Source organism: Electrona antarctica (assembly GCF_951216825.1).
Source record: "Electrona antarctica genome assembly, chromosome: 22".
Classification (NCBI taxonomy): Eukaryota; Metazoa; Chordata; class Actinopteri; order Myctophiformes; family Myctophidae; genus Electrona; species Electrona antarctica.
This window is the reverse complement of record NC_136805.1, coordinates 38,129,470-38,141,969: the sequence shown is the minus strand read 5'-3', so window position 1 is coordinate 38,141,969 and position 12,500 is coordinate 38,129,470. Positions and strand designations below refer to the sequence as shown.

The 12,500-nt window shown below is 47.8% G+C and overlaps 1 protein-coding gene across 7 annotated transcripts in view; it reads right to left on the bottom strand.

Annotated features, from left to right (window-relative positions):
- LOC306915214 (neurexin-1a-like) overlaps positions 1-10,789 on the bottom strand; it is a gene marked incomplete at both ends in the record, with an annotated part of 158,034 nt that extends 147,245 nt beyond the window's left edge. For 4 of the 7 annotated variants that reach the window (XM_079492489.1, XM_079492486.1, XM_079492488.1 and 1 more), the window contains one exon: positions 10,048-10,789. In XM_079492489.1, the coding sequence (XP_079348615.1) occupies positions 10,048-10,789 (742 nt within the window). The remainder of the gene's footprint in view (positions 1-10,047) is intronic. The other 3 variants (XM_079492491.1, XM_079492490.1, XM_079492492.1) reach the window with 2 other exon arrangements.
- Between the last annotated feature and the right edge of the window lie 1,711 nt (positions 10,790-12,500).

Here is a 12,500-nt window from a genome sequence, read left to right as displayed (position 1 = left end):
CACCATTTGTGTTGTGTGAGGGGGAGGGGGCAGTCGAAACACAGCTGAAAGCCATACAACAGACCATGTGACCTCCATTGGAAATGCATTGGGGCGGCCATGACACTCACAATGCTGTAAAGGTCTGAGTGAGCCCTATGTCGCAAGGACTTATACCCCCAGTCCAACCCTTGATGCCGAGTGCCAAGCACAGAGAGGCATTGGGCTCCATTTTTATAGTCTTTGGTATGACTCTGCCGAGGAATTGAACCATAGATATATATATAAGAAAGCTAGATGGCTCACCCGCGCTCTGGCCAATGGAGAGCGACGTTGCTACGTGGCGGCCATCTTACCTCTGGGCCACATAACATTTTGTCTATGGGGCATGTACTTTTAAATAACCACAACTTGCTACATTTTCAACCGATTTTCAAACGGTTTGGTTTGTTATAAACGTCCGCATACTTATATGCTTTTATACAACGTTTATATAAAAAAACTAAATTAAGCAGATACGCGTCCTGAATCATAGCCACGTTGACAACGTTTGTAATAAACCAACCCGTTTGTAAATCTGTCAAGATTTGAGCGAGTTATGACTGTTTTTGTTTGAGCTGCCATTGAACATACTGTACTGTAGCCCCAAAGTAAGACCGGGTGAACGACGTCAGAAACTCCGCCTTAAGCCATCTAGACTTTATATATATCTATGAATTGAACCACGACCTTCCAATCTCAGGGCTCTAAACTCCAAACACAAGGCCACCGAGCTGGTCAACGCTAAGCATAATATATGCCTAGGCTTTTTATTTTTCTCCCAACGGCATCCGCAAAATAGGGTCAGACACCAGGGTTATTCTGGTTAATTATGAGCGCAACCCTCGGGTCGAACGGCCGCCTTTAAAGATGTCTTCATTCAATGCAAACGCTGTGGAGGCCTATAGGACTGTCTGTCCGTCACAACAAACATGCATTTCTAAATTCAATCAGAGCCAAAAGGGTGCAGTACAACTACAACCTATCTCAAACCCTCACCCTAAACCTAACCTCCCACGGGGCAGCACACCTAAACCTAACCTTAACCCATGTCTAACCAATGACTAGTCTAAACTAAGTAGGCACCCCGAGCCAAAAGGATGGAAACTTTTAACTCTTTTCCCCATCAAAACATCATGTGCGCTGCTCATACAAAGTGACTCGGTTCAAGATGACATAAACACCAGGTTAACACAATACTTCTATGCATAACAAGCGCTCTTGTCTGCTCTCCGCCACATCTACACGACATGAAACTCAAGACTCAGGCGAGTAATGGTAATGAACATCCCCAAAGAGACAACTGCAGTCCCAGCACGCAGAAACTGGCATGGCAATAACGGCCTTTATAAGATACATTTTCTACACAACCGCTGCCAATAAAAAACGCCATAAACCTTGTTAAATGTAATCTTTGTTGGTACTGTAACTAGCGATTTGCCACTCCGGCTAGTCAAATAAGAAGAGAACTGTCTATCGGCCCCTTTATCTTTTTTTTTCATTGATACTGTACCAACTTACTACTGCAGTTCCTTAACAAAGCTGCACTAATTGCAATATATATATATATAGCTGCAAGCAGCCATAAGAGCAATAAAGCCATAAAGAAAAAAAAGCTATTCACAATCAAATAATTCAGTTCATAGTCAGAGAGGCATGACGTCATCCCAAGACACCACACTCTCGTCTTCCAAGTCAGGCACTCCTGCTCTTGAAGGGTTGTTTCTCCCACAACAACAGAAAATAACTGAAAATAAAGGCTTTTCTAGACGAAATAATGAACAATGTGGGGTTTGGAGCAGTTGCTCGGTCTGTGCTGTGTATGTCAACACCGAGCTGCTTCACTTTTAGACAGGACTACAGTACCCAAGTCCCAGGAGTGGATAGAGTGGATCATATAATTCATACAATCGTATAATTGGGAGATCTAAAAGGTCAGAGGTCGTCTGACGAATCACTGTGAGCTTCTGTTCTGGACCGTTTCTCATGACCCTCAGGTTAATATCACAATACTGATATATTATTGATTTCAGCTGTTACAATAGGCCTATCTCACAGCATTTCCCCGCCCCCTTTCCACGCCCCCTTTTGGAGCTAGTGGTGTTATTTTCTTTTCGGTCCATAGGCTTCCATGTTAAAAGAGGTATTTTCACAAGCCACAAACTACCGTTTTGTAAAGGTAAGGTTTATTCTACTTATTTGAGTTGTTATACCATTGTGTTTTCTTCATATTATTATCGGTCTTTGACATTTTAACATTAGGAAATGTACTTAGATTCTCCAGAGAAAAAAAGTGTAAATGCCTAATGTTAAATGACACCACTAGCTACGTGGAAAGGGGGCTGTGAGATAGGCCTATTCATACAATCATATAATTGGGAGATCTAAAAGGTCAGAGGTCGTCTGACGAATCACTGTGAGCTTCCGTTCTGGACCGTTTCTCATGACCCTCTAGTCTACCATGTTGCCGAATTTTGTGGAAAGCAGCAGCCCAGAACTGCCAGAACAGTAAAAAGTGGCTGGAGAAAAAAAAAAAAGAAACGGTATAAAAAGAATAGGGGCCTTCGCCCCTTCGGGCTTGGCCCATAATCATCCCTGCATTGACACTCTGGCCCTTTTGAGAGATATGCCACAATAGCAATCTTCGTTCCTCGCCTATATGCACTGCACAGTATATACCAAGTACAAAACCACCACTTCACAAGAAGAATGCTGATGCAACGTCGAGAGATTTGCTGAAATAAATAGTCTTACAGTACATGCACGGAATATTGACTACTACGATATCACTTTCACGCTCGTCGTGGGTTTTAAAACGTCGACATTTCCTGCTTGTTTGTTTCATGTACATAAAGAAGACATTATACGGAAGAAACGTGGGCTCTGATTGGTCTACCTTTGAGGGGATTATGCGTACAGTACATGCAAGTATATATAAAGCTTGTTCTCGACAGCTTGGCCATCAGCCACACACCGTAAAAAAAACAAAAAACGAAGAAATCTATAACAGCAGCAAGCACCCCTAGGTACATTTGCAGTACCATCATGTGATTTCTCAGAAAACACGACCATGGCAATCCTCTGCTCCTCCACGAATAATCCCAGTGTGTTTAAACATTCATTAAGGCATTAAGTCAGTAAGGCACAATGAATCACCTATACCACCTCCCATGCACTGCCGATGCATCCCCCTGATGCACACCGAAACTATACTGCAAACCTACAGTATATATGCCTATAAAAGCAGTGCTATATGCAGACACATTGTAGAACCGTTTGCAGAATATCCCTGCCAAAATTCCCTCCCGAGTGCCACTGCCAGCACGTTTGACAAAAAAATATGTTACAAGGTTACACCGCATGTCTTGACTTTGATATCCACAAACGGGGGGGAGTGGAAATAGAACTATCAAACGTCCAAAATGCAACTCGACCAACACAACTTTCTGTTCCAACCCTCGGCCTCTTCATATTATAGTTACAAGAAAATCTGCAGCTACTGGTATCGTACAGTATGTGTGCTCGCCGGTATATCACGGTACAGGAACACGGTGTACTGTCGAATGTTCCCCCAAAATGTTCCATATTGCTTTAAAAAAGGGCCGAGTTTTAGCAGACACGGTTTAACCTTGCCCAAAAAAAAACATGTTTATAATTCACCGAAAGATATGCCCACACTGACAAGGCGAGCTAGACACCGACCGACCCGCCAAACTGCACAGCTGGTGCTTTTGGAAGATATACTATGATACTACAATTATATAACGTCATATAAACTGAAAGAGGCTTGTCTGCATAATTTGAGGAACTACACAATCTGTCAGCGCCCCGTGAAACCGCAGTTCCATGGCACAGTTCTCCCTGGCTGCTTTGTGACGTCACTGTCCTGTCCTGGACTGGACTGGATGTCTTTGTTTTCCTGCGTGGCTGAAACCAGAGATACAGGAAGGCGGAAGGAAGGAAGCCCGTTCCGGATATGTTATACTTTAGCTGTTGAAAAATAGCAGATCTACAAGCTCGTAGCGCGGCACTCGGTGCCGCGCTACGAGCTTGTAGATCTGCTATTTTTTGAATAATTGTGAAAATGTGGTGCCAATCTTTGAATATTATATTCTTTCAGAGCGAACGTTTTTAACTCAAATCTTTGCTTCTGGGAGGGTCCCTGGAACAACATATTTTCAGATGGGGGGTCGGCGGCCAATTACATATACTTTTTGGGGTCCTTGACATGAAAATGTTTGCAAACCACTGATATAGAAACATGAGTTTTTTTTCATGATTTATAAGACATTTGTAGAATCATCCTCAGGTCTAAATGAAAGTTGTCAGTGAACAGACCCAACACTCTCAAAACACTAAGATTTGAATCATTTTATATCAGTTATATATATCATCAGTATATCAGTTATCATTGCGATACCGATGAATAGGAAGGGGCTCATGTTAGTTCCAATTGATCCAAGCCGCAGCACAATCGATTGATTGCTCATTAAAATAAACACACTCTGGGAGGAAAAAAATGCATTTCGAGACTTTCAAGCCGCGGTCGCTGATCCGGAAAAGCCTGAGAGCCACCGCTCTGACCTGATAATAATAATAATAATAATAAATGGAGCCCATTTTAACCCATTTTGGGCGGGAACCCCTCTTGGTATTTTAAGCATTTTAAGCTATTGAAAAATAGCAGATCTACAAGCTCATAGCACGGCACCGAGTGCCGCGCTACGAACTCGTAGGTCTGCTATTTTTGGAAGAATCGTGAAAATGTGCCTCAAATCTTTGAATATATATTCTTTCAGAGTTTCAGTTTTTAACTCAGATCTTTGCTTCTGGAGGGTCCCTGGATTGGAACAAACATATTTTCAGAGGGGAGTCGGCGGGCCAATTACATATCATTTTTGGGGTCCTTTTGGGGTCCAGAAAACTGTCAGGATTTGGAAGACACTTTGTAGAATCGTCCTCGGGTCGAAACGGGTTAAGAAGCCACAGCAGCACGGTGTCGTGCTCTGCATACCAGGGGGGGGAGAAAATGGTCGTATATAGGAAGGCCTCCGTGATCCTCCCCAATAACACCCGCTGCTGCACACCAGCGACCCCCCGGTATAGCCCGTAGACCTGTACCACTGCTATAACGTGTACAGTACGGTGTACAGTACGGCCCCCAGCCCGTAACGCTGCCGCTGCTAATGGTGACATCGGAGCCCTCAGCCCACAAACAACCGTGTGCATCTGTGCGCGTGCGCGCGTGTGCACGTGCGTGTGTGTGCGTGTAAAATCACGTTTCCCTCCTTCCTGCCAGAGTTGTGTTAGCATCTCATTATCCACTCAACTGGGTGCACTGTCTCTTAATGCTTGTATAGTATCTGTGCGCCCATCTATGTATGTTTTCTGTGTGTGTGCGTGCGTGCGTGTGCGTGTGCACACGCCTCTCCCACTGTACCCCCAGCAGACAGCATCAGACTGCGTCCGGATCACATTCTCTCGCCATCAGCACTTTGCCGGGCTGCGCCGCGCTCCGAGCGGATCGTATATGCTTCACACGTGACTTCCTCTCCACTCATGGACACCTCGCCGCTGAGTGCCCCTGCCTCGACGAAACCCTGCAACGAGGGCCACTCGTCAGAGGCAGTCACCGTCCGTCACACCGCGGGGGGAAAGCCCGGCACGTACACAAACACACACACACTCACACGTGCGCGTATACGTACACCCTAGTATTGACAGCAGCACCTTAAGTGACACTTCCATGTGACATTGACTGCTGACACAGGGGGCCCCGATGGAGCCGTTATAGCCGAGGTCATGGAATAAAGCAGAAAATAAAATATCACGACTGAGAATGCGCAAGGATGGATGATAAGTATTAGTATTCCAATCCTGTGTGTATGCTGGAGATATCACCGGATTGAGGCTCTATAGTCTAACCGTTGCTTTCGTGACATTTCTGAGACCGTGCATGTTTATTAAAGGAGCTTCTGAACATGTATTCCATTTGCTTATAGTTTGACCACGTCAAATATAACTGATAAACCAAAATAGACAATCAGCGGCAAGCTTGTAGATCGGCTATTTCCGGTGTCTCCGCGACGTGCTTTCATACATAGAAGACATATATACTGGCTTCTGATACGCGATCACCGAATGACGGTAATTAATCAGTCGTGCATGGCGACCGAGTACTTAAATGCGAAGTGGAAGGGAAAGGATGGATCATCGGGGGTGTGGGAAGGGGAGGGGGAGGGGAGGGGGAGGGGGAGGGGGTGGAGTAGAGGGCGGATACTCACAGTATGGAGCCCCTCAGTCTCCATGGTAACTTAGACCGCTGTCCACTAAAGGTGCAATCGCATGTTCTATGTGTGTGTGACTGTGTGTGTGTGTGTGTGTGTGTGTGAGGGTTGGGCGAGTGAGTGAGTGAGTGAGTGAGTGAGTGAGTGAGTGAGAGGGCAGTGGTGGAAAGTATCCAAGTACATTTACTTAAGTACTGTACTTAAACCCATTTAGACCTGAGGACGATACAAAACAATAAAAAAGCTTCTAAATCATGACAGTTTTCTGAAAAACCAGTCAGTGGTGCTCAACCTTTTTCATGTCAAGGACCCCCAGAATTATCTGTATTTGGCCACGGACGCCCATCTGAAAATATGTTGTTCCAGAGACCCCCCCAGAGATTTGACTTAAAAACGTTCGCTCTGAAAGAATATAATATTCAAAGATTTGCGCCACATTTTCATGATTTTTTCCAAAAATAGCAGATCTATAAGCTCGTAGCGTGGCATTCGGTGCCGTGCTATGAGCTTGTAGATCTGCTATTTTTCAACATCTAAAGTATAACATAATGCTTAAAACAACAAAAGGGGTTCCCGCACTGAATGGGATAAGTAAGTACAATTTTGAGGTATTTGTACTTTACTTGAGTATTTCCAATTCCAATGTAGGCCTAGTAATTGAGTATGAGTAAAAGGCACTTTCACTCCACCACATTTATTTGAAAACTTGAATTACTAGTTGTACTTTGTAGATTTATATTTGATTTGATAGTATAGATAGTATTACAAAACATGCATTAACCCCTTCAGCCCTACTGTATATACATTACAGCTATTTGAAAATAGCCAATGTACAAGCTCACTATGCGCCGTGATGCGACACATTGTGAGCTTGTAGATCTGGCATTTTCAAAACACTTTCATACATTTGAAAACTTGAAATGGGACATTCCGCATAAAGAGTAGGCTACTTTCTACTTTTGGTACTATACGTAACGTAAGTATATACTATATACTTACGTTAGCCAGGCTATCAAAATGTAGCCTATATACTATATAGGCTACATTTTGATAGCCTGGCTAATAAGCCAGACTCAAATCACACTGTCCTCCGCCAGCAGGCAATTTTGTTTTTGCCAACGGCTGATTCGGTCTGGCTTATTAGCCAGGCTAACATTTTGATACCAATACTTCTTGAATTTTGAATTTCTGCTCTTTCTTATAACAGAGTATTTCTATGTTGCAGACAGTATTGATACTTTTTACTCAAGTACAAAATGTGAGTATACTTTTTCCACCACTGAGTGGGGGAGGGGGAGGTATACAGGGAGGTACTTGGGGGGCTCAAAGCAAGGCCACTCCACTGTTCTGGCAGATGCATGCATCATCGGACTCGGCGTCATTGAAAAATCAATAGCCAAGCTAAGAGAGGCTTGTGTGTGTCGTGGTGGAGGTGGTGGTGGTGGTGGAGGAAGAGAGAGAGAGAGAGAGAGAGAGAGAGAGAGAGAGGAGCCAACGATTAAACAAACTGAGATTTCGTCAGCAAACGAACTGAAGCTTGAATCACAGCCGCGCGAGTATAGACGGGGGGAGTAGAGGAGTGTGTGTGTGTGTGTGTGTGTGTGTGTGTGTGTGTGTGTGTGTGTGTGTGTGTGTGTGTGTGTGTGTGTGTGTGTGTGTGTGTGTGTGTGTGTGTGTGGTGTGTGTGGTATTTTCGGTCGTGCCCATAACAAGGCAGCTGAGGTCATTAGGCAGCGCTTTAGTGCCATCTCCTAATGACCATCATCACGGTGGCCTCCAATGCGCTGCATGTGTTTCGGCGCTTGAATATTGACCAAAGAAAGGCACATCTTGCCTCGGTATATATAGCCAAGGGCCACGATTGTCTTTTCGAATTCAATAGAAAATAATCAAGACTTCCGGTTTTATTCCCATTATACCTTCGGGCGATAGAAACAATAGAACATATTTAGATTTCGTTTTACGCCCATTGTGATAAAAACAAATCACAGTTTCTTTCGACATAGGGACAATGAGTGAACCCTCCCCCCAATACATTCACTGACACGCACAGACACACACGCGCACGCAATAACACACGCGCGCGCACACACACACACACACACACACACACACACACACACACACACACTACATTACGCACTAAAATGGGCAGGCGATAGACGAACGTGCCCATAATTCAATCCAGCACCCCATGCGTATGGACAGCTCCTTCTGAAGGCCGCATCTGGAATCAATGCAGATCCATTAACACATACCGGGTGATACCCACAACAACATGGACAACCAAACCAAACCAACCAACCAACCACTGGATTCCACACGGCCGCTTAGCCCTGGGTTCTAATGAAAAACCGTCTTAACCCATTTTGATCGGGAACCCCTTTTGGTGTTAGCATTATGTTATGCTTTAGCTATTGAAAAATAGCAGATCTACAAGCTCGTAGCGCGCCACCGAGTGGCGCGCTACGAGCTTGTAGGTCTGCTATTTTTGAAAAATCGAAGAACAACTGACATAGAAACATAGCTTTTTCAGAAAACTGTCAGGATGTAGAAGACATTTTTAGAATCTGATCTCAGGTCAAAATGGGTTAACACATAACGGGTGATACCCACTACAACATGGACAACCAAACCAAACCAACCAACCACTGGATTCCACACGGCCGCTTAGCTCCAGGTTCTAATGAAAAACAGTCTTAAAGCTTTGTGTTTTGTCTACACACACACAGACACCAAACACAGCCCATAGCGAAGGCTTACACCAAGGCTTTTCAACTGAAACTCAGGTATTTGTCTCAAATCTCTCAAGACTCCTTCGGTACTACGTTTGAAATAACGTCTCCAAAACAAACGGTTCACACACTATCTTCCTCAGCCTCCTACCCTGATAAAACTAACTGGGCTCCATGGGAGAAGGGTTTAGCTGCAGCTGAGCCCCGTGGATTCGTACCAGAGGTTTTTTCAGGAGGTATCGGGGCGGCAACAAGGAATCAATATAATATATATTCAGCATGCATGCCATGGCACTGCTTGTGAACGCTGCCTGTCAGACCGGTGGTGATTGAGGAATAAGCATCTAGGACTGACTGATTTATAGGGATGTTATATGTGCTCAGCAAACTAACTCCGACAATATTGTGGGGGTGAATAACTGAATATGCAGACGTGTGGATTTAGGGACGTGTGTGTGTGTGTGTGTGTGTGTGTGTGTGTGTGTGTGTGTGTGTGTGTGTGTGTGTGTGTGTGTGTGTGTGTGTGTGTGTGTGTGTGTGTGTGTGTGTGTGTGTGTGTGTGTGTGTGTGTGCGCATGTGTAGGCATAGACACCGACTGCACCATGGAGTGCTGAGAGACATTGTTGTTGTATGATTCGTGAATTTAGGGACATGTGTGTGTGTGTGTGTGTGTGTGTGTGTGTGTGTGTGTGTGTGTGTGTGTGTGTGTGTGTGTGTGTGTGTGTGTGTGTGTGTGTTGTTGTATGATTCGTGAAGACATGTGCCATGATTTTGTATTGAACTGCACCTGTAATGCTTGTGTCCTTGTGTGTTTTCTACCTGTGTGGACATGAATTGTTCAAATGTGCGTGCGTGTATGTGTGTGCATGTTTGCGTGCGTGTGTGTGTGTGTGTGTGCGTGCGTGTGAAGGATGAGGCGGTGCGTGGATGAGGTTCCAGCGTGTGTATATTCTTAAGACGCGGTGGTGGTGGTGGTGGGTGGGGGTGGGGGGCTGCTTCTTCTTACCTTCGCTGCAGTCGTCTCCCTGGAAGCCGGTGTCGGAGCAGTCGCAGACGGCCCGGTCGTCCACCACGCGGCACCGGCCGCCGTTGAGGCACCGGCGCTCCTCCTCGCCGCCGCAGCCCGCCGTCACCGCCACGCCCTCCGAGCCCTCCAGCGCCGCCGGCGTGCCGTTGACGCTCAGCCCCGCCAGCCAGCCGCGAAACGGCGGCAGCTCGCGCACGCCGGGCGAGGTGAGCCGCAGCGGCGAGGCGCGCAGCTCCGGCGTCACGCCGCCCACCAGCGTGGGGCTGAACACCGTCATGTCCCGCCGCTTGCTCTTCACCTCGGCCCAGCCCTCGGCGCGGCCGTCCACCTCCAGCGACGTGTTGCGCCAGTCCCGCTTGACGCGCACCGCGTGCCAGCGGCCGTCGCTCACCGCCGCCGCCGACTGCAGCTCCGCCGGCTCGGCGCAGAAGATGCTGAAGCGCAGGCGCAGGCGCCCGCGCAGCAGCAGCAGCTCCAGGAAGTCGCAGAAGCCCTCGTCGTCCAGGTAGAGCAGCAGGCCCTCCTGGCTGTGAGTCCGCAGGCTGAAGCTGAGCACGCTCTCGCAGCACGCGTTCCACACGGGGAAGCGGCCCCACTGGCCCGACACGCCGCCGAACTCCAGCACCTCGCCGCGCGCGCCCTGGCCCCCCGTGCTGCACAGGCACAGGCCCAGGAAGAGCAAGGGGGCCGACGCCCACACGCACACCGCCATCGCACTCATACACGCGAGCCCTCCACCACCACCACCACCACCCCTACCTACGCCTATACCCCCCCCCCACACACACAAACACGCACACACACACACTCACACACACACGGGGGAATATATGGGGGCTAGAGCTGGGGTGTAATAGACGACTCTAGCCGACAGCTCATGGTGGCTATACTGCGCGGGCGCGGAGGGCCCACACCCACCCCCCCGCAAAAAAGAAAATAACAACACGTTTCCAGGAATCCTCGGAGGATGCACCCCGCTTGTTGGAGATCTCTTCCACGGGGGGTTGGGGGGGTTGGGGGCAGGGGACGGGGACGGGGCCTTGGTTGGGTCTTCTTTTAAGGCCGTTGAGACATCTTCCGATCGGGGTGGGGAGGTTAGGGGGACTTCCGGGCTCTCTCTCTCTCTCTGTCTCCCCTTCACTGCGATGTTCTATTCTAATTGTGGATCTCCATTCAGTCCTCTTTCACCCTGCTGAGCAGCGGGTGTCGGGTTTCAGGTGTGTGTGTGTGTGTGTGTGTGTGTGTGTGTGTGTGTGTGTGTGTGTGTGTGTGTGTGTTAAAGACGTGACGAATGGGATATGAGCTCCATCTTTTTTGCCCTAGATAGGGCCTTAACCCATGCGGACGACTCCCCACGGAGGGTGCCACAGCGTGTGGGTCTGTGTGTGTGTGTGTGTGTGTGTGTGTGTGTGTGTGTGTGTGTGTGTGTGACTCACACGTCAGTGTAGGATAGAAATGACGCCGTCATTGCGGAGAGTTCCGTTCACCCCCGCCTCCCTGGTTTTTAATGGGACAAGTATGTGTGTGTGTGCATGTGCACGGGGGATGATGTATATGCGTGTGTCTCTGTGTGTGTGTGTGGCATGTGCCTCTCACTGCCGCGTCATCACTCTCTCCAGCGACCTACAGAGGGAACAGAGACAGCACAATCAACCAGGGTCAGTCACACATGTGCATGCATGGCGCACGCACACACATGTATATTGTGCATACATACAGTGCATACAGTAAGCATTGGCATATAATAGAATAGACTATTAGGTTTCTCAATGGATGTTAGCTCTCTCTCTCTGTCTCTAACACACACACACACACACACAGGGCTGGACTGGGACAAAAATTCGGCCCGGGCATTTTCGCGTGAATTTGGCCCAGACCGGCCCACCACAACCAGCGCGCAGATAGGCAACATAATATTATGTGGCCCCCCCCCTGCACTGCACCGCCGGGGGGGGTCAGGGGGGGCGCTACCCCAGAATGGCAGCACGCCCGGACCTTTTCTGGTGGCCTGCCGCCTATTGGCCTGCCTGCCTGTCAAAAAAAAAAAAAAAAAAAAAAAAAAACATTTTTTTTTTTTTTTTTTTTTTTTTTATCATGGCGGCCCCCTACGGTCGCGGCCCACCGGGCAAATGCCCGGTATGCCCGGTGGCCAGTCCAGCCCTGCACACACACACACACACACACACACACTACAGGCCCATATATCACGACTCTCTTTTTCACACACGCGAGACAGTAAACACCCAAGTAGCCCTATAGTCTCTCCGTACTAGACTGTGACACGACCGTGACCACACACACACACACACACACACACACACACAGTCGTCCCCCCCCCCCCCCCCCCCCCCATCGGCCGAGCATCATCCTGCATGCCGCAGGAGATTTCAGAACGCTGCCTGTGCATGTTGTATTGTATATATATCACCTTC